Source organism: Epinephelus fuscoguttatus, linkage group LG4 (assembly GCF_011397635.1).
Source record: "Epinephelus fuscoguttatus linkage group LG4, E.fuscoguttatus.final_Chr_v1".
Classification (NCBI taxonomy): Eukaryota; Metazoa; Chordata; class Actinopteri; order Perciformes; family Serranidae; genus Epinephelus; species Epinephelus fuscoguttatus.
This window is the reverse complement of record NC_064755.1, coordinates 13,486,340-13,512,286: the sequence shown is the minus strand read 5'-3', so window position 1 is coordinate 13,512,286 and position 25,947 is coordinate 13,486,340. Positions and strand designations below refer to the sequence as shown.

The following is a 25,947-nucleotide window of genomic DNA, read 5'->3' as shown; positions in this document are numbered from 1 at the left end:
ATTTGCTCTCCTGCTGCCTTTCAATTAGCGCAGATTACCGCCTCAACAACAAAACAAAACAAAAAAACAAGTGATTTGTCCACTGATTTGTGTAACTGCCTCAATTATGTCTTTATGATCTAAATGGGAAAGAAGAGGAGAGCTCTGAGGCAAAATAACCCATGTATCAAAACATTAATTCCTTGGAGGGTAGAGCCCATTCTTCTCATGGCGTTAACAGCAACTAATTAAATAACTTTTCATTTGTGTTATGGCTTTAGTGTAACCACAGCAAACAAAGCATTCAGACTGATTAAATAAAAACCCATTACTTTTAAGCCCTATGACAATACACTAAGTATTGCAAAGTCAATGAATGGAGCTCGAGGGCTATAAAAATCTATCATTTGAAATACTTGGACGAGAAACACTCACTCATGGTCAATAAAGAAGCCACAGAGGAGATGGTCGAACCCTAGCAATACAGCAGTTTATCCTTGGGAGTGTGTGCATATGAACGAGAAAAACTAAGCCTTTCATGTTTAATGGATACCTTGTCAGACAGAGACAGGAAGGGAGAAATGATGAGAGACTATGCATATGTGTGAGAGAGAATGAGGCAGAAACAGCAACACATGCACTCACATAAAAACACACATAACACTGTGAAGTAACAGAGGCCTTATAACCAGATTTCACTCTTTCAGTCTTAACCCACCCTTACCTAGCACCATGGTCATGTAGCGCTCCTCCACCCCAGCCTCCAGCAGCAGTGGGGGCACGTATGTGATCCCAGCTGCCACACAGATCTCCAGGCCACAAGTCAGGGAGTTCAGCAGGACGAGACGCCACTGAGACCTCCATCCAGGCATATTTACAGGGGCCGGCTCGCCTTTCCTCCCCTCTGGGATGGCCACTACTGGAGGCAGGGGAGGGGGGAGGGACCCAGGCAGGGGCAAGGGGGGGAGCGTGGGGAGGCAGATGGTGCCCCAGTGGGACAAGAGGGCTGTCGGGGAGGGACAGCAGCAAAGACACGTGGATGTCTCAGATGACCTGGAGGATTCATCCTCTTCTCAGCATTCTGGATCTGTAAAGTAAGAGAAGAGGAAAGGAGAGCAGTGAGAACTGGAAAGAAAGTTTTAGCAACTTTGAACAGCGAAATGAAAGCGACATCTAAATATGCTACATCTTTCACACAGTCTCTGCATGGCATGTCACACAGTATATAATTTGCTGTTATTTCAGACCGTTAGAAAATGTGAGTAAGAGCTTAGGCATGCCATTAGACAGGTCATTTCCAGGTTACTACACCTGGATGTCAGCGGCCTCAGGTTGCAAGGGGGGTGTCAGCTTGACAGCTCTCTTACAAAAGAATCCAATCAATGCACATTCCAATACATTTTCCAGGAACATGGAAATGGCAGCAACAGTCACAAGGATATGATATTGATGTATTCTCGGAGCTCTTCACCAGCACCTTCAGGACAGCAGTAACAACAACAGGCGGACAGAGGAGATGAGTCAGCTGGAGAGCGACGTGGCAAACACACCATACCATTTGCCAGGAGAATTCTCTCTCTCTCTGCTACTTTGCTTCCCTTTATTTAAGTCTAAGTACATGCATGGTAAATGCTTAAAGATCAGTGTTTTAAAAAAGGAGTCTAAGTTCCAATTTTCCCATCTCTCTCTCCTTACTACATTTCCCTTTCCCTTCTCCATAATAACTCTAGTATTAGTAGGAGCCTTTCCTTGGCTGACCCTGTAATTATCTGTATTATTAAGCTCTGATTGCAGTTTTAGTCACATGCGCAAGCCCTCCTTCCAGGAATTTCTAGCAGATTACTGCCATTGTTCAGCTGAGCACCTGGAAAGACATGTCACTAGAAAAAGACTATACGGCAGGAGGTAGACTAAGTCACATGTGAGAGGGATGACACTACGCAGCAGGTTTTACCATGCTAGGTTTAAACACAGAAAGCTATGTTGTGTCAAATACATGAAAAGAGACGACAAAGTCATCAACTGTGTTGTCAAGATATGTTTAAGCAAGAGGTGGAGCTACAGCCATACTTACTTGACTCTAAGCTTTGAATATCAAACCAACCAAAACAAATGTCTCCTTGGTATTTTCTGCACACGATCCTACAATAACAAACAAGTCAACTGTACCTTAAAGGGTTTTTTCAGCGACAATAGTTGACATTCTCCATTACATGGTTTACTGTCAAAAGACCATGCATGTGACCAACCCCCATTCACTCTGAAACCAGTTCTGCATTTTTACGGGATTACAGTCTTACATTTTACTTATAGTCACCTGAAGGAATGAAGTATGACTGTCATCCTAAAGACACAGTAGAATTTACCACCTTGCGGTTGTATGCCTCAGCGAACCAGTCAAGCCGCAGTTACAGTTCAAATCCATGTCTGTCCAGACTCATATGCAGCAATGACAGTAGACAATATTTCAAATGTTGCTGAACAGAAGCTGCATAATATGAAACACAAACACACATGTTTTGTGAGGTCACAGTGATCGTGAATGAGCTTTGACCACCAAATTCTAATCAGTTCATCCGTGAGTCCAAGTACCGTTTACTGCCAAATTTGAGGAAATTCCCTCAAGGCCTTCTTATACTGCGTTCATGAGAATGAGATACACACAAGGTCACACTGACCTTTGCCCACCAAACTGTAATCAGCTCATAGTGGATGTCCAAGTGGACATTTGTGCGGAATTTGAAGAAAGTCCCTAAAGGCCCTCTTGAGATATCACTTTCATGATAACTGGACGGACCGACAGATGGACAGACAACCCAAAAACATAATGCCTCCGGCCACGGCTATCGCTGGACAGGAGGCATACAACTGCATATTATATAGGCCTACATACAATAAAAATATATCTGGCAGCCTCCAATCTGTGTGCAGTCAGATCCCTGTACATGAAAAAAGTAAGACCGCGATTACCATTGTCGTCATCATCCGCCAATGAGGTGTGCGTTCTTTAAAAGCAGAGGAAAAGAGCAAGAACAGTCAGAACAGCCGCAAACACAGAAACAACGAGGTGCTATATTTGCATTTGGTGTGACATTTCTCTGCCAATGCTGCCCATCTGTTCTCTCCGTGCTAACAAAATGGATGTCATCATCCTCAACACGACGTGGTTAATCACAGAAATGTGCTCAGATCAGAGAGTGATCTAATCATATTCATACAGTATTCCAGTGAGATGTGTCTTGCATTAGTGTAGAGACAAAATAGATGACATGCTGTTTTTGTCAAAAAACTAGAGATGCTCATAGTAGTTTCTGTTATCAGCTCAGGAGTTTAATGTTTTTAAGTCATGTTTTAGCACCAATTGAGCAAATCACTATAATCCCAGATTTACAATGCCCTTCTAAAACCTCCTGTGCCTTTTACATCGTTACTATCAAAAATGTGAAATGAATGTCATCAATGATGCAATCAGAGTTCCTACAGCATGCGTACATTCCCAGCTCAGTCATTAAGAGTCCTTTTGATATACAGGCTCTTTGAGAATGTGAGGGACAAAGCGACAGTGTTAGCAGGCTGGACCTAGCAGGGGCCTAGGTCACTTAGAGAGAGGACCATTTCACACCCGTCAGATCTCATTCCCACCCAGCCTGGGCACTCAGAAAGACACCCATCAGGGGACCAGCCTTTGCCCCTACGGCCTGTCTGGCCACTACAACCCCCTACCAACATATTATCTGTGTGTGTGTGTGTGTGTGTGTGTATGTACATTCCCTCTCCTCTGCATTTCATCTCTTTCCTTGCTCAACCCCTGAGGTCAGCTTTGTCTCTGACCTGCATTCTAAGAGCTCCCTTTTGACATATCTGCCCATGACTGGTTATGCCTTTATGGTTCTGAATCTCAGTGTGAATGCTTTCTATTGCAGCCCCAGCTGACTCTCTGTCAGACGTTCTCACTGAAAACAGAAGGGCCCCCGGTGGCAAGAATAGAGAAATCTGATTTGTCTGCCCAAGCGGCTGCGGCTTGTCTGGACGCCTGCCCAAATGCAAGTCAGATTCCAGGGTTTTGTAAAATGAATGGTTGCTTAAGTCTTGACCCGAGTAGGAGCGGCAAGGCAGAGTTTGGACAGGGGCAAGGGAGGAGGATGGAAGGACTGAAAGATGATGGCACGGCTAGAGGAAAACAGTGAAAATAGTGCAGAGAAGCATTTATCAGTCCATTTGTCCACCTCAAAGTCAAACATAAAAATAAAATCCACTTGTTTGTTTTAAGTATGGTACTCTTAAGCCAGTTCAAGGTTTGTGGCATTGGCACGAAGCAGAACAGAACTCTCGAGATTAAGTTTTAGCAAAAGAACAGAGAAGCACACACACTGGCAACCCACACAGTCATTCCACCACTCGCTTAATGACACATCTGACTCTACAATGTATTCCAGTCATGCCCTACGTCGTCTTCCCATAGCCTTGGAAACGCAAACGCACGCACACACTGTTAGACAAACAGCTCTCCTCGTCACCTTACGTGTTTAACCACTACAATCTGAGCCAGGATGGTGAGAGGAGGGGTGGTGGTGGTGGTGGTGGTGGGCTGCTTTTGTCAGCTCTCCCACTGCTCCATTACCATGCCCTATTCAGCTGCAGGCCCCCCAAAAATCGGTCCTAATGACTCTGAGCTGTATTCTTACAATACAAAACGGGCTTTGTATACATTGTACCAGGGAAAGTAATGTGATATAGTGAGGTATCAAGTCCATTTCCAAGTCCTTTATTAACACACTGTTCATATAGATGGTAGGATATAGAAAATGTATGTGTGTGTGTGTGTGTGTGTGTGTGTGTGTGTGTGTGTGTGTGTGTGTGTGTGTGTGTAGTTGGGTGGGGGGTCTCCCAGCAGAGACAGCAGGGTTTGGAACAGAAGAAGAAAAAGAATTGCTCTGAGATGACATCAGAGCCACAAGCACAGTCGTGGCTGTGGCTGCAGAAACCTCAGTAGGAGGGTCTGGTTGTGTCTTTGGCTCAAACTGAATGGCTGCAGCACTGTGGCCTTCCTCCCTTTAAGTTCCTGCACATTAATGGACCCGACAGTCTGCATGAGGGGACAGCACGACCAGCTTTTATGCTGACTGGCTTCCCTGGCTCACTTCCTGCAAACCTTTCTTTCTCCTTCTCTGCTCTCTGATTAACACAAACAAGTTAAGATGGAGCAACCCTTAATGAACAGTGCTCTGCTTACAATGCTGCCATAATATCACTACTGCAGCATTTGTGAACAGTGCCAACTTGGCATTGTCGTGGAGGTCATGGGAATGATGTCACACTCAAAGGGCCCTTGACAGGTTTCTTCTATACACAGTCCCCATCAACATGTCCTCAAAGATAAATGCCTTCACAACAAACCCTTAATAAACAGACCTGTGCACTGACTTGACTGTGTTGTATATGTTATACCTGGATTGATGAGACTAATTTGTCCACTCTGAGTTGCTCTCCACACCTAAAATGTTTGTCCCACGTCCTGCACAAATTTGAGCACTAAACTTTTAGTGTGTATTCACCCCAAATAGGCCAATGTACTTCACTAGAATATGCTAGCTAGCAATGGACATACTGGCCATGTGTATGTTTGTGTTCAGCTAAATGACTGTATATAAAGATGGCCAACACATTTCTACATACTCCAATTATACAAAAATGAAGCCAAAATATCCAGAATATGGAATATGACCTAAACTGAAGCCAGCCACCAGGTGGTAATCAAGATATATTGGCTTCATATTCAGTGAGATGCCCAGGCTCCCAGGAAAGCAGCTCAGCCTTGCAGCTAATTTTTTCCCAGTGGCCTCTGGCAGTATTGCAGCGAAACATGTATTTTCCCCTCAGTCCACCATGATTAACAAAAGAATTGACAATCTCGATCGATTATGAATCTTTCTTTTATGAATATTTGGTCCATGAAACTTTTATATTTTTAAAACTTTCCTTAAGCCGAGAAAAACGTTTTAAAACTTGTGGGCGGCTACTGCGCATATTCAGTGGGCCACATACTGTGGAAGTAAACCCAGAAGCTAGAAACTTTTTTGACTTTTGCGCCAGGTGAGCAGCTCCACTGGATTGAATAGGCACCATCTTGTCATCTGGTATCTAGGTATTATTATAAATCTATGTTGATGTCATGTCAACTCAGCATCTGACTGAACTCAACACTTTCAAAATTCCAGTTCCTTCTATCATTTCCCACCAGTCACTCTCCTTTTTCTTCTCATCTTCACGTTCATGAAGCAGATTCATAAAGGCACAGGATACGCACACATTTTTCTATCAAGTTAAAGTTTTTGCATGTGACCGCACCTTCACGTTGACTTTGTATACACTCTAAAATTTGTTTAACACTATCAGAGCACACAGTTACACTTCAAATAACACACCAGCCTTTTAAATACTAAGACTGTCATTTCAAACATTTTCAGTGCATACACTTACACTGACACCTCAACTGCTGTTCCCTTACAAAATTTCACGTGAAAACTATTATTTCAAGACTTTTGACCCACGAATGGAATTTTGGCATAAGAAAGAAAACTTAAATTTCTCAAGAAATTTACCCTTTTCTAATTTATTGACATTTTATTATGCTTCCCACTCCTTTTCAGTCCCTCTGCTACTCTGTATCTCCTTTGGTCATCTCTACCAGGTGTTCTGCATCTTTCCATGACCTGTCATCCAGATGAGGACGACACCATCAGACCTCTGGCACCATTTTTCCAAACACACCATTTCCCTCTGTTACTCACAACTGGATAATAACACGGAGCTTGTTTAACCTACCTCAATAAAAAAAAAAAGTTTAGAGTTTGATTTGTGTTCTGTCTCTGCTCACTTGAAAGGCAGCCTGACTGTTCTGAGCCTACCCCCCAGCCTGTAATCTTAAGCTCACATCCGTCACTATGACCCCTGACCCTGCCTTTCACCGCAAATCATGTGACCAACCTAACATTTCAAAGACAACGCCAGCAGGCGGACGGCTGTCTGCTGCTAATATTCACCTCCTGTACTACACTGCCTATTTAAATGAAAAGTCAACCTGTCGCCAGTTATTTTAAAGTAGCGCTTCTGGGAGAAGATACGATGGATGGACATACATCTTATAATGGAGAAAGACAACCTTGTCTTATTTCTGGAGGGTCTAATGACACTCTTTGCAGTGCCAAAATGTGAAGTGCTCTTTCCATCTCTGCACCTAATTAGGCCAATGACTCAGAATAAGTCCCCTAAGTTTAAAAGACCAAAAAGATGACAAGAAACTAATAGTTCATGGCTCCTCAGACAGCAATGCTATTAGTGTCTTCAAAAATTGTTTTAGTCAGAGGATGTGATTTATAGTTAAAGGGGAGTAAGTAAGTTCAGGAATTTATTTACTCACAACACAGGAATTCCCTAATACTGTTTTTTAACAGCATCTCTGCACCAATGACTCTAACTTTGGAAAAGTGAGTGGAGGAAAAAGTATCTGTGTTTATCTGAAGGAGAACATGAGAGAAATGCAAGCTAGGTTGGGCTGCCCTGGTCTGGGATTAGGGTGTGTGTGTGTGTGTGTGTGTGTGTGTGTGTGTGTGTGTGTGTGTGTGAAGGGGTAAACAGTGGGAAGCCTGCGCCTCTGACCACACGAGAGACTGAAGCCTGCTCCAGCTCAGGGAGGTGACTGTTATCATACTGGCCCATGCAAATAGCACAACAATGGAGTGCAGCAGAGTTCAGCCGTGTCGCCTCTTGTGAGTCAATGTGGCTGATAACGTGACTCCCTACGGACTGTGGCTTTCCAGTCACTGAAAAATCTATTGTGTCAAGGTGAAAGGACTAATAAGAGGGAATGCAAACGCTAATGAGTTTTCATTCAACCATGATCAGGTGTGTTTACATTTAGTTAATAGAGCAGTCACAATTTTAATTAGGTTTTATCAACAACCAGTTAATTGCTGTAAGATGGTATTTTCGATCAGCACTGTGTTGTAACACGCAAGCATGGAATCTTATTTGTAAAAATTTGGGGGTGGGGGGCGGTATGATGACATTTTGTGATTAGTTACTCAACAACACAGCTGTGTTTCAAATTATTTTATCTGTGCACTGCCAATTTGTGGTGGTGGTGGGGTTTTTTTTTGTAACCAAGCTAACTCAGTCAGTGTCAGCAGATATTTCTGAATTGTTTATCCTCATTTGTAACATAAAATTTGTTATTTTAAGTCAAATTATCAATATAGCCATGTTATAACACTTAAAGGGTGGGTCTATCTGCATTCCTTTTTGTGTTTTTAAAATGGAAACCCCCACTCAACATTAGCAAAAAAGCAGAGACCTAGGTTATAGCTACCAGTCTCCATTGACAAAAACAGTAGGCCTAATTTTACCTCACAGAACAAGGGAGTTACAAGCAGAAACCTGCATCAGGTCCTGTGGGATAAAATTTTTAAAAGGGCTTGGGAAGACAGCATTTTGAAGCTACAACATACATACTTCCATCAAACTTTGAATATACTGATTTTAATAATCAGGAACACTAATGGACATGAAAAAATAATAGCCTAATAATAATAATGGTGCCACCCTTCAATGTAACATGCATCAGGGTGATGAATCAGCTTGCTTTGGCTTATTTTTCCAATCAAACCGTGGCTTAATTTACATCCCTTACATGCACATACTATAAAAGAACATTCTTGTATGATTGATAAAAAGGTCACATCAGAACTTAAATGAGACTTTCTATTTAAAAAAGATACAGCTGACCTTTCACTAGCATTAGCAGTCACAATACAGAGGTACAGTTTCATTTCATATGCTACAATGAGCTCATCACATTCAGAGAAAATTCATCATGCTTGGCTGAATGACAGCAGCTAAAAATCCCAAATGCATGACTAAAACTGTGCATCTTTGGCATTACAAAGAAATGTATTCAATTCAGTTCATTCTATCATGTCCATTACCTATTTGTACCTCTGGTCTTCCACATGTTAAGGCAAGGCAATGTAAGAGAAAAGTGTGATAAAAGCAAAACAACACAATGAGCCACCTATGATGTGAGTTATTTGGCAAAATGATACTCACCAGCTAAAGAAGCAAAGCTCAAAGGTCCATCTGCAGATTTTTGCAAGGCTGGAAATTGAGCATCTAATCTATTTTAAAGGCAGTTCACACTCTTTATCCAATCAACACACTGCTCACTTGCAGAGCATATCTGCACTGACTCTTTTGACCACCTGCTTCAACTCTATGCTCAAGAGTCTGACTCTTTTTTTATTTGGCTTCTTTTTGTGTCCCCTGTTCCCTCCTCTCTTACTTAGCCCACCTCCTTTGCATCCCTCCCATTATTCTCGCTCCCTCCCTCTCTTCTGTGCCTCAGCCTGTAAGGTGGGAATTGGGAAAATCCCAAAGCACTTGAGGAATCTTGTCGCTCTCTGTCTGTCTGTATCTGTCTGAAAAAATGACTCGTTCCGGTTTTACCCCCAAAATTTTATCAGGAAGAAAAAAATTCAGAGCAAAGCCAAAACCTTGACCTGAATTATCGGATAGAGAGAGACACATGTTCACCTGTGTTGTATAACATAAGCACAACAGGCGGTTAGGAAACAAAGAATGAATTGACATCATTTAACAACCCCACACTGAGGCCACTCCCCCACCCCCTCTCTCTCACTATCTATAACCACTCCCTAAAAGTTCTGTATTATACCCCCTGACCCAGTATCATGTTCAGCTGCCTATCAGGGCAGGGGCAGCTCTCCCACCCTCTCTCATTACCTCCCCTCCTGCAGCCCAGTCTTAGTTAAGCTCATGCTCCTGCATGACCGCTTGTCCATGGACTGCTTTAACCCTTTTCCAGGTTCACTGGCTCAACCAGCAATAAGCCCATTTCAGTAGACACGTACATGCACACACGCGCAGACATACACCCACGGTTCCTTGCGCGCGCACACACACACACACACACACACACACACACACACACACACACACACACACACACACACACACACAATCACTCAACCCCCGGCTGGCTGCCATGTCTGTACCCCACGCCTGGAGGCCAAGACCAACCCTCTATAGAAAAGCTTTTAATTAGATAACAGTGAGAGGAAGAAAAAAAAAAGTGGAGCGAAGGGAGCTCTAAAATGGAGAGGGTGGTTAGTGGTGGGTGGGGAGGGGGTGTTGAGTAATGTCATTAGACTATGGCTGGCTTTAAGGAATCCCCATTTCTGGAGCCCAGAGGCAGATCAATATGAAGACAGAGTGCAGAGAATGGCTGCTGGCAGCACTTCCCCTCTGCAACAGGAGCGGCTTGCCTGGAATTAAGAGAATTCTGAAAATCCTATTTTGGAGAAAGACCGGGTCTCTGTGTGCTCACTTACCGAATATGTCTTACCCGTAACAAAACTTTTGTTCAGATAAATCTGGAACACACAAAACTAATAATGCCCTTCTTTCAAAATAGGCAATAGATAAAAAAAAGGTAAGCTATTATCTCAATGGTGTTACCCACCCAGAGTACAAATATGCATATCTCAAACACACACCCTAATAGTAGTCTAATAATTAACTAGGAATGGAAAATGCAAGGAAAAAAGCTTTTCATGGTGTAGGCAAGAGAACTGTATGAATAGTGAGGGATATCATTAAAAAAAGGGAGGCTCCAGTAACCTCAAGTTCCACACATACCAGACACTTTTTCCCAACCAGCTGACAGCCCTTTCTACTAATGACTCTGTTGCTGCATAAAATGATACAGCACAAAAACATTAAACATCTTCAAGCTTTTGTGCTGCAGTGTTTCTTTTGTTAACATGGTGTGTGAGTGAGTGAGTGTGTGTGTGCGCATGCTTGACTACAGCTTTGGGCTAAGGACACAAGCATTCTGGACAGGCAAAGAAGGTTTTAATTCTATGGTAGCCTTTTCCACAAACCCTGCCTCTCCAGCACTGGCCAAACCCAACATGCCCATAATAAGCTACGACACACTGCTCTCTGCTTTGATAAACCCAGGAAACCAAAACAGCGTGTCAGAAATAGAACTCAAGGGCCACTAGTCTTGGCATAGCAGCAGGGACCCAATAAAGCCTAAATGTCACCCACATTATACATAGCACGAAGGATGGGATGGGAAGGATCAATCACTCATTGTGTGCTTCCACAGCAAATTAACCTTTAAGTAAATACGTGACACTGATGCTTAAACACATTAAACACAGAGGTACTATACATACCCAATAGCTTTTAGCATGTAGCGCCTTCAGGATTAGCGCTTCTCCACTTTCCATCTAGCACCAGACTGTTAACATTCTCCAGGAGGTATCTATACTAGGACATAACATAGATGGTCCAAGACTCTTTTATACAGTCCCTAAAGGCTCAGGAATCCCATCAGTGTTTTATTTACACGAGACCATCTGTTGTACACCACCACACTGTCACAGCTGCTTCAGTATCATAAATAATGAAAATTCAATTATGAAATGTTGAATTGATCCATGAAGCAAAAGCCAAGAGGCACACATGATGTTACATCCCTTCGAAGATCAGTCATACTTTGCACAAGGCTACTATACACATGTTTGGTCCTGCGTCTCAGAGGGGAAGATAAGTTAAGTTTATAGGGTTTTTCCTACGTACCAAATTTCAGGTCAAATGCATGATGTGATACTTTTTAAACCATAAGGAAAATTTGACGCGGCGGCGGGATATGCAGGGTTTTCCCCAAAGAATGCATTATCTAGTATTATTACATGCTTTGATAATACTGGATTTTAAAAAATCATCAGCACACACAGGTCCACGACAGAGATGTCAAAAACATCTGCTCTGTCATATTATTACTGACACAATACTATCTCTAATGTATAATTTCATCAATGTCTTACTAACGACAATTAATGCAACATTAAACTGATCTTGCAAATGGCCCAATACAAAAGGTAATTTTTCCTCTGCCACAGGGGATTTTTTTTTTTACCAGATTTGGAAAATAAACTATCAGGCAAATAAATGGGATCACATCATATTAAAAAGCTACATTAGTCTCTTCTCCTAGTGAATTTTATCATGATATTTTGTATAATAACAAGAAAATCCTGCATGAAGAACCACTGAGGTCATCATTTTGCAATACATCTAGATCCATTAGTTAGACTAATAGCGGGACATGTAACATCAAAAAGAGGAACTGAAAGAGCTGGGCTTTCAAGTTACAAAAAAAAAAAAAAAAAAAAGACAACAAGGGCATTACTTGCTGGCATGAGCTCTTTCTGAAAAGGGGCCTTATTGTAGGACGTCTTTTTCGGTTGAGAAAAGAGGTGTCCTTACAGGAACTTGCATGGGCTACTGTAGAGCAGAACAGAAAAACAGTCATTCGGTTCAGAAGGAAATGCCTTTAAACACACACTGAGCAACACAATCTATTAACATGAATTTTGGTTATCCAAACCCAAGTGAACAGATAAGACACATCGTCATTCACATCTATGTCTATCATGTGTCTACAGCTGACCACTTGTGTTCGGATTTTGTGACTGCCTATGTCAGTTGTGCCAGAAGGTCAAAGGGCCTCACATTCAGTTATTACATACATACTCTCACTAGCATGCTCACTAGTCACATTAGCAGTTGTGTTGGTAAAGCTGGAGAAACTTCTTAACACTTTTTCCAAGTTGTTGTAAAATGAGCAAGTTATACAGCATTGGAGCACTGTCCCTAAAACAGCCACCATGTCCTACAGTGATGACGTAGTTCTTGTGTCCCAGACCACCTCGGCAAGTGGTGAGTGATCAAATCACAGTGTGTCTTGTTGGTCATTGACACTTGACCAAGACGTATGTTGATACCAGGTATAAACAGGGCCTTTTACTGTGTTTACAAGAAGGAACCCTCATTCTGTTGTTTCATTCTGAAACAATATCTTTTAAATTTACATAGCTCAATTTGTTGTTAGAGATTTGTTGTTAGCAGTCATCAACATCACTGTTAATGTACCTAAGTTGGTCAAAAGAGTTAGGCTATTTTCAACTTTTTGTTTTTCAACATTTGTGATGTTATCAGATGAATAATGTTTTTGATGCTAGTCTGGCAAAAACAAGAAGCAGTGCCATGTTCGCAAAAAGACAAAGAATCTTTGTCACAATCTGAGCCTTTTGCACTCTAACCACAAGATATAATATTCTCTGGTCAAAAAGAAATTAAGGGAACAGTTAGGCTAATCGTCACAGTATAACACCAAGTCGATTAAACTTCAGTGATATCAGTCTGTGTTCTGCTAGTGCCCTTGTCACTACTTGTAGCACAAGGTGGTACCTGCAGCCCAGTCAGGTTGCACAGGTAGTCCAGCTCCTCCAGGATGGCACATTCATATGTGCGGTTACAAGAGGGTTAGCTGCGTCACCCAGCACAGTCTCAATTAAATGGAGGAGATACCAGGAGACTGGCCGTTGCACAAGGAGAGCTGGACAGGGCCGTAGAAGAGCATCAACCCAGCAGTAGGACAGATATCTGTTTCTTTGTGCGAGGGCGAACAGGAGAAGACTTGCCAGAGCCCTACAAAATGACCTCCCGCAGGCTACTGGTCAGGAGGTCTCTGATAAAACTGTCACAAACAAACTTCATGAGGGCAGTTTGTAGGGCTGACCCAAAAATTCGAAGCTTCGTTCGATGGCACAGGATTCGATTGCGAATTTTTTTTTTTTTTTGGAATATTCTGCCTTTTTTTCCCCCCGGTTTTTTTTTTGGGGGGGGGGGGGGACCTTGAACGCAATACCATCTCTGACAAGGAAATAGAAAGGCCAACGTGCAATGAATGGAGACCTGTTATCCTGCTTGAACACAGACAACTAAATTCTTTCAACAATGTGACTCAAAATAATGATAAAATAGATTTTATTAATGTAAAATAATATGCTGATGGTGACATTTTCCACCGGTCGGCTGCGCTCTGAATCTGGTGTCAGTGACACATGCTGCTCTGAGTCGCGCATCTGTCTGCTTGCGCTGCAGTGCGCACCGAGGGTTTTAATTTTTAGAGTTAAATCAAAAGTTAAATAAACACTACATATCAGCAACCAGAAATGTTTTTTCGTTGGGGAATATTTTTATCTTAATTTTAGGGTTGCAAGAAACTACCTTTTCGCCATAATTTGTAAGTTATTAACTTTTTTGGACTTTTTTTCCTCTAGTGGGACCTGTGCTCACAGCCCAGCACCGTGCAACTCGATTTGCCATTCGCCAGAGAATACCATAATTTGCAAGTCTGTCATTGGCGCCCCGTTCTCTACACAGATGAAAGCAGATTCACTCTGAGCACATGGGACAGGCATGAAAGAGTCTGGAAATGCTGTGGTAAATGATGTGCTGCCTTTGACATCCTCCAGCATAACCAGTTTGGCGGTGGGTCAGTGATGGTCTGGGGAGGCATATCCTTGGAGGGTCGCACAGACCTCCATGTCATAGCCAACAGTACCCTGACTGCTGTGAGGTAACCGTGATTGTCAGACCTTACGCTGGTGCAGTAGGCCCTAGGTTCCTGCTGGTGCCTGTCCTCATGTGGCCAGAGTGCGTAGGCTGTTCCTGGATGACGACGGTATTGATGCCAATGACTGGCCCTCTCGTTCCCCTGACGTAAATCCAATTGAGCACCTATGGGACGGTACCTCAGGTGCCTCTGATGCCGCCAAGTACTGCCACAGATTGTCCAGGAGCTCACTGATGCCTTGATCCAGGTCTGGGAAAGTGTCAAAAATTTGCCCACAGTTGCAAGGCACTGCCTAAGTTATTTATCAAACAAACCAGACTGGGTTTTCATGGCTAATCTCAAAGTCAAACTGCACCAGTTTCCATGTTACATAAAACAGTAAAATGATCTTTATAGCCTGCCATGATTGGCTTATTTAGCCTTTATACTAGACTTGCACCAATTTATCGGCAGTGCTCGGAATTGGGCCAGTTTACACATGATCGGCCATGACCTGCAAGGGGCTGGTCAGTCAATAATATGCCAATTTAAAACGGCAGTCAAATTTCTACCGCGCCGTATGATTGACATTGCGTAACATAAGCAACGCACACACAGGCACATGTGCAACTCACGGCTTGGGCGATGTGAGGAAGTGAAACATGGGCGGCTTCTCACCTTAATCATTCACGTACACATATCAAAAGAGAGAAAGAGAGAGTTGTTAATTGTCCGTGTTAAACTGAACTACAGAGCTCTCACTGCTGCACTGTGCTGTTTGAAACTGACGAGGCGCGTGTCCGCATGCCGGAGATGCCCGTGTCTGTGCGCTTACTTGCGGGCATGTCCTGAAGACCTGTGTGAATTTTCCACAGGAGATATTTTTACTTTTTGTCTATTCAAGAAATTACCCACAAATGCTATACATCAAGAATTATTATTTTATTTATCCATGTTTCTATTTATGTATGGCTTTTTTACTTATTTATTGTAATATTGTACCTGAAGCTATATTTGAGCAAAAAGGAAAATGTTTCTTAACCTGTGTCACTGTTTTTGTTTGTTTGTTTGAGATGATTATTGAAAAGCTGGTTGAATAGGTTAAAATGTTCTAATAAAAGGAAAGATAGAAAATACTACAATATCTTGTGTGCTGTAAAGTCGTTTAAAAATTTAAATCGGAATCAGCCATCCAAACACACATTGGAAATCGGTATCAGCCCAAAACATTGTAATCGGTGCAAGTCTACTTTATACGTGGCATTGTTTGTAATATGACAATTGCATACACATACATTGCATTTATGATGCTGAGCCAATACACAATTTAGCCCATAAGTCTATGTAACCAAGTCTTATTTAGCCTGTGAGGGTTTTTCTTGGCGACAAGGAAGAGGACACAAGTGGAGGCATTTAACTTTGTTCATAACTCAATATGGATGTAAACACATAGAGCTGCAGACTTGCAGGCAGACAGTGGACAAGTTTCTATACTACTATCAGGCGTCTACAGTCCAGTTCCACACATCTTCAACATCAAGAGCTCCTTTGTTTATTGTATTTAGCTGACCAACAGGTAAAAAAGTCAAATAAATAAAATGGTGTGATCAACCACTTAATGAGAATAGGACCTAGGACAGAGCATACAGTGCATACATACAGCACACATAACAAGCATCCAGTTTGCTTTTCTAGCACATCTAGGACTTGACAGATACATGCATGTGTCAAGCACGAATTAGCCCCTACAGTGTTTGTGCAATCTTTAAATCAAGTCAAGTCAGCAAACTCAGAAAATACTTGGGGGAAAAAAACATGGTGACTTATAGGAAGTTGGGGGCTGAGAGACATCACGTATAGAAATAGAAATAGTGTCAGGGAGGCCTGCCTTTCAGGTGTTTTTCAAGAAACTAGAAACACCAAGGACATGAACCTTCCAGCTGCATGGATACAGTTTATACAGCAGTGCATAGAGAGGACTGACAGACATAAGGACATATGGCCATCAACAGGTCCATTTCCTTTTTCCAGCTGTTGTCAGAGCAGTAGTGGCCCCAAGGCACAATGATTAACGCCTCAGTCAAATGCTACACAAACCAGATGGTAAGGATGGAAGCGAAGGGCAAAGTCCTCTCTCTCTCTAAAACCAGTAGCACATACAGGAAGGAATGAACCCACACACATAAACACACACCATGACCCTCCACATATGCTTAATCTTGAGCACACACATTTAAATACATTTTAATAAACATCCTGTCCACAGTCATGAAGTGCTCAGCAGTGGCAGTGTAATCAAATTTAATGTAGCCTTTTCTTCAAAAACATAACGGAGCAAAAAGAAAAAAAACCCATCACAATTACACAATAGGAAGCGTTTCACAAAGTTACTATCTTTGTGTGCCCAACCCATAAATACAGACTAACAGTCTGGGCGTTCTGGGAGAATAAGAAATGTCAATCATCAGCTCTACAAGACAAAAAGCCTGCCAACTGGAGAAACATGTAATCAAGACAAATCTTTTCTTCCTTCATTTTAATCATGTCCTCTCAACCTTGGACAGATCGCTCAACATCACACTACCCAAACAAGTTCACAAACGAGACCTTGTTTACCGCCAGCTAGGGTGGAACAGTAATTTCATTAGATGTGGCTATGTCCATCTGTGTGTTACTGTACACATGTGTGCATGAGCAGGCGTCTTTCTAACACGTGAGCTGTAGGGACCATCATGGCTGATCCCCTAAGCCTGCTATACCAAAGATTTCTGACAAAACACTCAACTAACAGGAGCAGGCATCAAAGCATCCACACACATATTGACTCAAATCATAAGCTTGATCCTTTCACAAGGCACAGAGCATCTCACATATCAAAGGTCTCCCTCAAACACTCAATAGCATCCCTTTCAGCTTGCTACATGAAAGAGAATACTGTGGTATCTTATAATATACCGTTTTCCCATTCAGAGATAAACTTCAAAGAGAGCTAATTCAAGTTGGAAACCTTTCACTGTTCCCTTGGCTGTGTGTTCCCTGGTAGTTTCAGTAAGGAATTATCAGGAGGTGGCAGGGTCATTCATAATTTGGCACACTAAACGCCTTACCAGATTTGCCCTTTCTAGATCTGCCACTTAACACACTCTCTAGGGCTTCTCTGACTTCAGTCAAAGAGAGAGAGTGTGAATATGTATTGCAAACATCTGGCCAAGTCCTTATCACCATGGGAAAATGTCTAAGGACAAGCCTGTGTTATCCCTGCTGCAGGGCCTGTACTTGTCTCATCTGGACTTCAACTGTGGTTTAGCAGCCATGTCAAACTCTCAAAGTAGTGCTTCTCATTAATGGGGAATTACAGGAAAGCGTTAGGCTCGTTTGCCCTCTGTTCCCCACCTTTCGTGAGAACCGGACCTCAGGCTGTTTTGCCTTCAGTGCCATGCAGTCCCCTCCACACTTGAACCATGTGGGCAGAACTAAGTAAAGTCAGTAAATTCAATTAAGCTGGCAGAGGGGGTGTGAGTGAAAGAGTGAAAATAGACTGTTGGGCCTGTTGTTTTCTCTTGCCAGAAAGGAAGTGAGTGCCGCCCTGTTAGCTACGAGCAACGTGTTTTGTTTTGTGTTTTTTTTTTTCTCAAAAGCACTCAGATAGAGTTGATGAAGGAGGATCTAGGCGTACATTCAACAACACTTTCAAGAACCAGAGGCGAGGTCCTGATATTGAGATGACATACATTAATTCCTTATGAACAGGATCTTCTGCCAGTACCATTCTTATTCTGAACTTGTCTGACACCAGGAATTTTGCACAATTTACTGATACACTAAAAAGACTACTCCACAGATCAAATATTGCTAACATTGTTGGACTCACATTGCACAGTTTAAAAAGGGATCAAAATTGATGGAGCAAAACCAGAGATACCATCTTTTTTTAGTTCATGCATTCTTCCTTGTTAAAACTAGGCGCCTGCATTACACACAATGCAACTCAACAACCAATAGTTTGGTCAGCAATTTAGGTGTGTCATGTTGGCTTACAGAAATTTGCACCCATCCCAAGGCTTTTGGACTCCACTTTATGAAAGTATTGAGACAAGAGAAAAAAGGGGACTGGAGCAAAGCAACAGGAAGAGCTGCAGTTCCTGGTAAGTTCTGAGATCAGTTAGAGGCTCTTTGGGACAAAAAAACACTGGACTGTGGAAACACTTCAGTGGTCTAATTTCCATGAACAAAGCAACATTTTGCTTCAGATTATGTCTTAAAAAACTTCAAGCATTCTAAACCAAAATTATAAAGCTTTGCATTCTAACATGACAGTTGCAACAATCACTGAAATTGCCTCAATCTGGTTTTAATGGCGTTAACAAAAAGACAGAGTATCCTTCCATCATTTAAAATTGCATTTTGCAGAAAGGAGAAAGACAAAAATTAGTCGACAGTTACTTTTGCCAGCCATTCCAAATGAATGCCACTTATGTGTTCTCATAATTTGCCAAATTATTCTGTTTTTAGAAACTGCTACACACTAAGTTTGGCCAGTCAAAAAAAGTGTTCAAACTGGTTTGATATTAAGCCAAACACCAGACTAGACTGGTATACTGAAATTTCTAGCAGGGGTGTGACAAAACACATATTTAAATCGAGTATGCATTAAAAACCGAACGATGCCTTGAAGTATCTTATTACATATGGAACACAGGTTCGGTTGTGTTTACTATAGTGTTCCCAGTGCCACTGTGCTCAATAAGGAAGCCAACACAGTGTCAACAGGTAACGTGCTGTCTGCCCTTCCCACCCCAAACCAGTGAGACACGCTGGGCGGCACACTACGTTAAGCTACCTCGTTGCAATGCAGTTAGTAACACCATTACCAGACCAGAAATAGAAGATCCTCCGATAACGTACAGGTCTGGTGTTTGAAGCCACTTCGGGTTTGTTGAGAATTATGAGGTCAATTATGGTTACATCAGTGGGAACACTTAAAACATGTCAGCTCATTTATGCTGACTTCACCCAAGTGTATCAAGCGGTAATCCTTGGAACTAAAGGAAACGAAATGCAACACAAACGCTACAAGCAAACATGATCTCTGCAGCATTTAGGCAACCATTCCCAAGTGCTTCAGATATGGCAAGAGAAATCAACGATTGGTACATTTATAGCCACAGATATGAGACCCACATCAATGGAGGAACATACAGGCTGTATGAACAGGCCTAATGTATTCGAGGCCCGTGACAATATTCCTTCACAAACCCATTTCAGCCATAACACCAGCTTTGTACAAAAAACACAAAAGCCCAAGTTATGATTATAGTTTTAATACATTAAAAAAAACAATAATACTTTCTAACATTTTAGAAACAGAATAGCTTCTTTCATTTTCATTGTTAACACTACATTTTATATTTTATAAAGAGCTGATTTTATTGTACATGCTGCAAAGAAGACACCCAAGAAGATGAGTCACTCTGGTATAGCGCCATTATTGTTCAAAGACAAAAAAAAAAAAAGAATCATACTTTATAATTTTAGTTTTAATGAATAAATTAATCAAAATAACATTTTTTTAATTAGAAAAAAAAGGAAAAAGAAATGGCATTTCTACTTATTTTGCTGTATCAAAAATGTGTCATACCATGACACCACTGTGTTGTATCAAACCAAACTGTAAATTTTGTAAACCATTACACCCTTACTTGCAAGTAAACATGACATGCACTGTGCACATCTTCACCCCTCCCCCCTCTACTAAAATTTGATCTCCATCATGTTGCCAGCCTTAACTTGGCAGTAAATTGTGCATGGTCTGTCAGACACCAGTGGCTCTATTAGTCCATTTATAAACAAAGTATGTTAATTATGTTGTCATATTGCTTATTACTAACGCAATACAAGTTGGATTTAGCACTGTGATGCCATTGGCACAGGGTGCTGTAGGCTATTTTCAATTTGCCAAAACATGCCATAATGATGAATGTTAATGTTAAGCCAGTTTGCATAAAGTCAATCCAGTTAAATTGACCCAACTCTACACAGTAGCCGTATTTCACCCATTGTGTTACAGTGCAATCAAGTTTGAATGACAAATATACAAAGCAACAAATTAGGACTTAAAAGAAAACCAGTTGGCCAAGCAAGCCACTAGAGAACTGAGCCAGTGCCAGCACACCCACACACTCTGGCATGGAGCAATTTCATGAAAAACTGAAGAGAAGATGAGGAATATTCATGGCTTTAATCAGACTAGATATTAAAAGAACACGGATAACCTAGATGCCTGAATTGAACATGCCTTCACCTTTTCACACCAATTAAAGTTAGCCATGATCTTGGTAGTGGTCCCTAGGGAACTCTGATCTTGACAGAGGTTCAGCCGTGCACATCATACTGTCAGAGGACTTTCATTATGCCACAGGGAGAGAGGTGCTTGTACGTTATATTTCTCAATAAATTATGCTTAAAAACAGATATTTTACAAATGCTAAATAAAATCCTTGTCATAACATACAAGGAAACTGGTCTGTAAAACTCCCAGGAGCAACTGTGAGAAAGCAGCCCTAATGTCAAAAACAATGAAAACGCTGAATGATAACAGTGTCACAGAGGTGACATTCCAGGGTGGTAGGGTAGCTGTCATCTTTTCTTTTAGCTTTGGCCCATTAGGGGAGCCCATCAGCGGTCTTTCTCTCTGACCCAGCTGGCTGCAGAGCACTATTACAGAGAAACTGTTTGGACTTTGACCCCGCAGCCTGCAGAGAGCTCTGAAAAACGTGTGCGCTCCTCTGCTTCCCGTCAATGAGAGATCTAGGAACCAGACAGGTTGCTTAATATTCAGCCCATTCCCCCGCTGTTAGTGAGTTATGGTGGTCTAATAATGTGCATTCCAGCACTTGCAAGATTTTCCCAGTCTGTGAGCAGGTGTTGTGTTGACTTTTGATTGGTGGTGGTTGTCCTCCAGGAGAAAACATACAGAATAAAAAAATCTAACACTTTTTTCTCCATCAACTTTCTTTTACCATTACCATTTCTCCCCCCTCCCTCCTGTTTCAACAAATGAGCTCACTGTTTTTACAATGATTAGCGCTTGAGGGACACATTCACTTCAGCAGTAAATGTGCGAGGCCCAAGTGGTTTGAATAAAGTTTGCCTTAAGATAAACAAGAAAATACACTGAACATATCTGAGAAATGAACTACAGCGGAGTTCATGCAGAGACAAAGAAAACAGCGGCAGCCTGACGGATTCTGTCAATATAAAGCCAACAGCTCAGTTTACATAAAATCCCAAGGCACTTGGTCCAGCTTAAGTGCAGACAAGGTTTCATCTAATTTGCTGCAGAAAGAAAATCAACAAGTCATATAATGCATAAGCAACAACTAGGATTAATCTTCTGTGACATACACAACAAAAACTATTAAAAAAGATAAAAGTATAGGCTATTAAAGCACCACAACTTGAGTAACCTGACTAAACTAGGACATGAAAGTTTAGACCTGAAAGCAATGTAAAGAAACCCGATTGTCATGAGAGCCATAAAGGAGCACTTTCCCACTGAAGTGAGTGTCTCCTGCACTTGATGTGAGAGACAACCATTGTACAGATCGCATACCTGTGATTGTTCATGGCTACACATGATACCAGAGCAACAGCAGCTCACAATGCTTTGAAGAGGACACAGAGCTTAACAGAAAGAAAAAAAAACCCAAAGCCCCTCCAGCAAAAAGCTCTTAGGGCCCTCCCCATTAGGAAGAGGTAGGTAAAAATCACACCCACAACATAATCCACCACCTGTCTTCAAAAAACATATGCAGAAGGTGAGTGTAATTCATTGAGAATCCAGGTACACACAGAAAGCACAGAGAGCACTCGGAGCTGGAGATAAACAGCCTACGACTGATTAAAACTGCAAAGCCTTCAGTCTGCCTAAGTAGCTTGGTGTCCTCGACGGTGGGTGATTATCCTGCGCTTGGCTTGGGGGTATATTAGACTGTCAGAAAGCAGTTAGAGAACAGCCAGCTGGTCTAGCCACAGCATCCTAAGCGAAGAAGCATTTCTATCACTGTGGAGCAGATGAGCTCTGCAGAGAGCAGCGCAAACTCCTCCTAGGGCGACACACAGCAAGTAGTTAGTGCTAAAAATGTGGCTGCTCTGAGATCAGCCTTTCTGATCAGAATGACTCTTAGCTGCCGATTATTAGTAGTCATACTTTATTATGATGCTAACGAAGTACACCCAAGGGATCTCACATGGAAAACTAGTTTCACACAGACTAACAGAGGACTCAATTAGAGTTTGAATAATTTTAAACAGGAAAACAAAGTTGCAGGGCTGTTAAAAATGAAATAAACAGGGAGAAGAGATTAGAAGAGAAGAGAAGAGAAGAGAAGAGAAGAGAAGAGAAGAGAAGAGATGCCGAGGTCAACAGGGCTAAAGCGAAGAGTCTATTTTCCAGGGTAGAATGAATAACACACTTGAGTGGTCCATGGAGAGGGGAAAGAGGTCTTTGTGTAACGGCAGAGTCACGGTCATGGTGACAATAAAAGTCCCTCTGTCATGGGTTAGAGCTGTTTAACCTTTTGATCCTCTTCCTTCTTAATGTGGGCTTTGAATCTCAAAGGGTCTAGCACAAGCCAAAAAAAAAAAAAAAAAACAGATTCAAACACAAAAACATGGAAACTTTTAAAGAATGTTGCAGCTTGCTAATAAAAAAATGTAGTTTACATTCCTGAGTAAAGAAATCAAAATTAGAAAGACGCTTTACAAAGTGAGATTAAAGTAAGCAAAATAATAAAAAGTTACTCCACAACAAAGACACAAAAGCAGTGCAGTGTCACCTATTTTCTATTTTCCTTTCATATTTTAACCCCAATCCAATAATAGATGCTTTAATTAGATATTACTCATCAATAATAATAAAATTATTTACAGGCAGTAAAGCCCAATTAGTTGAGAGTGTTATAGATGAAGATTTATTCAAGATTTCGAAGGAGAATTATGGCCATTTTCAAAAATCATACATGTTATTCCTAGTTCATTAATATTAGTAAACATGAACAACTTTCTGCCAAATCCAAACACTGAGGTGCTAAACTCAAATTTGTGGTTATATCAAGTATGACGTCTGGAGCTGTCACAGACAATGAATTTTTAATTTATTTTTTTTTTTTTTACACCAAGGACCCCTTAGGTCAAAGAGAAACAAAGCAGGGACCTTTACTACATATACTGGATAAAGTTTAGCTGCACTTGAGATAATTCTATGAATACTGTCAGATCTTCGCTTGTCAGCAGCAGCTGTAGCATGGCTCGGTGTGTTAGCCTCACCCTCTGCTCTTTCGGCAGTGGTTTCTGAGTTGGAAAGTGTGTCAGAGTCTCTTATTGGCAAAGTTATAAAATGATTCATTGTGGCTCACAAGAATATCCGTACACTTGGCATAATAATACAGCTAACTGGCCGATATGATTCATTGGTACATAAATGTTGGATAACTAGTTCACCTCGCCTTTATGGTTAAATGCTACACAGTAATTTAGTTTTAACTAGCTCAAGATTGCACAAGGATTCATGGCTAGCCTAACAATTAGCCTGGCATTAATGCTGTGTAAAAAAAAAACAACAACAAAAAATGTAAACTGAAACTTATATTTTCAAACAATAACTCCCCCCCGCCCCCTGTAACTCTGAGGACACCATAAGGGTTACAGACCAAAGTTCTAGATAAGGGTTGCAACGATATACATGTTTCAAAACTGAACATTGAATCCCTCCTTTCTTTTAGTCATTTTCTAAGGGCAGACTTTTTACACATACTCCCATTAACAAAATGGTTGCAAGTTCCAATTATAGTAATAAAACATTCGTTAAATCAACAATAGCCATTTCCGTTTTCAAATTGCGATATTTTCTGAGATGATTATCATACCATTAAAATCTCATACCGTTGCAACCCTATTCTAGATGACACTGAGAGCACCCAGGGGAATGTTCTGGGTACATGGGTACATTTTCTGTTTCAGTACTGAGAACGCTACAATAGAATACAGCTCATTTAGGTATAAAAATAAATAGGTCCACTAAATTGGGCTCCCATGCATTGTCTATGGAGCAGCTGCAGACTTAGTGCCCAATGGCATCACAAGTTTGAGACTTTGAGAGGGAGTAGCTCATGTTCACAAATATCAATTAACCTTTCCTGGGTCGTAGAAACACCATTTTGGAAATCTTAATTCAGGTGTTTCCCTTTAAAATGTGTCAGTCATTCCATTTACAGTTGTAAAGAATATATTTCTGATACTTGTTCCCAGTGATGACTACAACAAGGAGAGACTCAGTCAGTGAGTAGTCTGTTAAACCAGTATGTTTAGGTTTCTGACAGAGAGCTGGTTGGAAATAGCGCAGGAGCTGCCACTGAGTCATTCAACATCTTCAACAACCACTGCTGAAGTGCTGTTTAGTAAAACCCATCTGTTCTAGGAGTTACACATCCAAACTGGAATTTCTGCACAGCTATTTGCTACAGAAGGCTTACAAAGAATGTTTTCTTGTTAAGCTTTCTTAAATTCACTACAAAAATGTCACTACGTTCATTTGCCAAGGATTGTGTTCACAGCTGCATCAGCATATCTGAGCTTAGCTGCCTCTCACACTACTGAAACCTACTGAATACTTGACCAGTGTATGAAAACAACAAGAATCAACACCATCATCTAAAATGGTCAGTGCCACTGCCAGTTGGAAGAGTTTGGGAGCAACTTTCCAAACAGGGTGTCCTGAAACGCCTCCACCCCCATATATCCATGTGTCAAAGCAGCGGGGTTCTCGCCAACACAGCGCCAAATGTTTACAGCCAATTAAGACTAAGGCTCTCGCTTGGACAGAGAAGGTTATATCGGTCTGTAAGCCTGTAAAGTTATTGCCACCATGGCACTTGGCACCACATCAGTGTGCGCAGGGAGCCTGGTGGTAGAGCTGCAGTCAGCGACGCAGAGTGGAAAAACTTCCAGAAAGCACCACGCTGCTGGACCCTGGCTAACCATACCATACACCTTTCAGCTGCGGGCTCAAACCAAACACAATCACACGCTTCCAGTTTCAGCTCAGACAAATCACTGTTTCTGACGTCGTGTGGATTTTTAAGCACAAAACCAGCCAGACACGACGGCGTTTGGATCGAAATTTAAAACCCGTTGTCTGCGGTGTCGACGCGGACAACCGTTGTAAGGCAGCCACATACAATGAATAAGTTTTAACCCGCACTGCGACCGTTAAGTTACAAAGAACCGCTTTCGACTTGTGTCTAACAAACAAGGTTGAAGACGTGCAGTATTTGTAAAATACATTTACTATTCTATAGAATGACTCTCTTTAAGTGTAACTTCACCTCAAGTTAAGTGCAGCTCCGGGAAATCCGTGCAGCAACTTGCTCGCTCCCGACGTACCGCTGTTGCTCAACTTGTGAGGAGAGCCAGATACCCAG

The 25,947-nt window shown here is 41.7% G+C and overlaps 1 protein-coding gene across 2 annotated transcripts in view; it reads right to left on the bottom strand.

Annotated features, from left to right (window-relative positions):
* Nucleotides 1–25,947, bottom strand: part of slc45a3 (solute carrier family 45 member 3) — a 41,416-nt gene extending 15,469 nt beyond the window's left edge. The window contains exons 1-2 of one of the 2 annotated variants that reach the window (XM_049573097.1): nucleotides 25,852–25,947; nucleotides 704–1,066 (exon numbers count right to left, since the gene is read on the bottom strand). In XM_049573097.1, the coding sequence (XP_049429054.1) occupies nucleotides 704–851 (148 nt within the window). In that variant the 5' untranslated portion in view covers nucleotides 852–1,066; nucleotides 25,852–25,947. Of the gene's footprint in view, nucleotides 1–703; nucleotides 1,067–9,084; nucleotides 9,201–25,851 lie in introns of those variants that run through there. The other variant, XM_049573096.1, reaches the window with a different exon arrangement.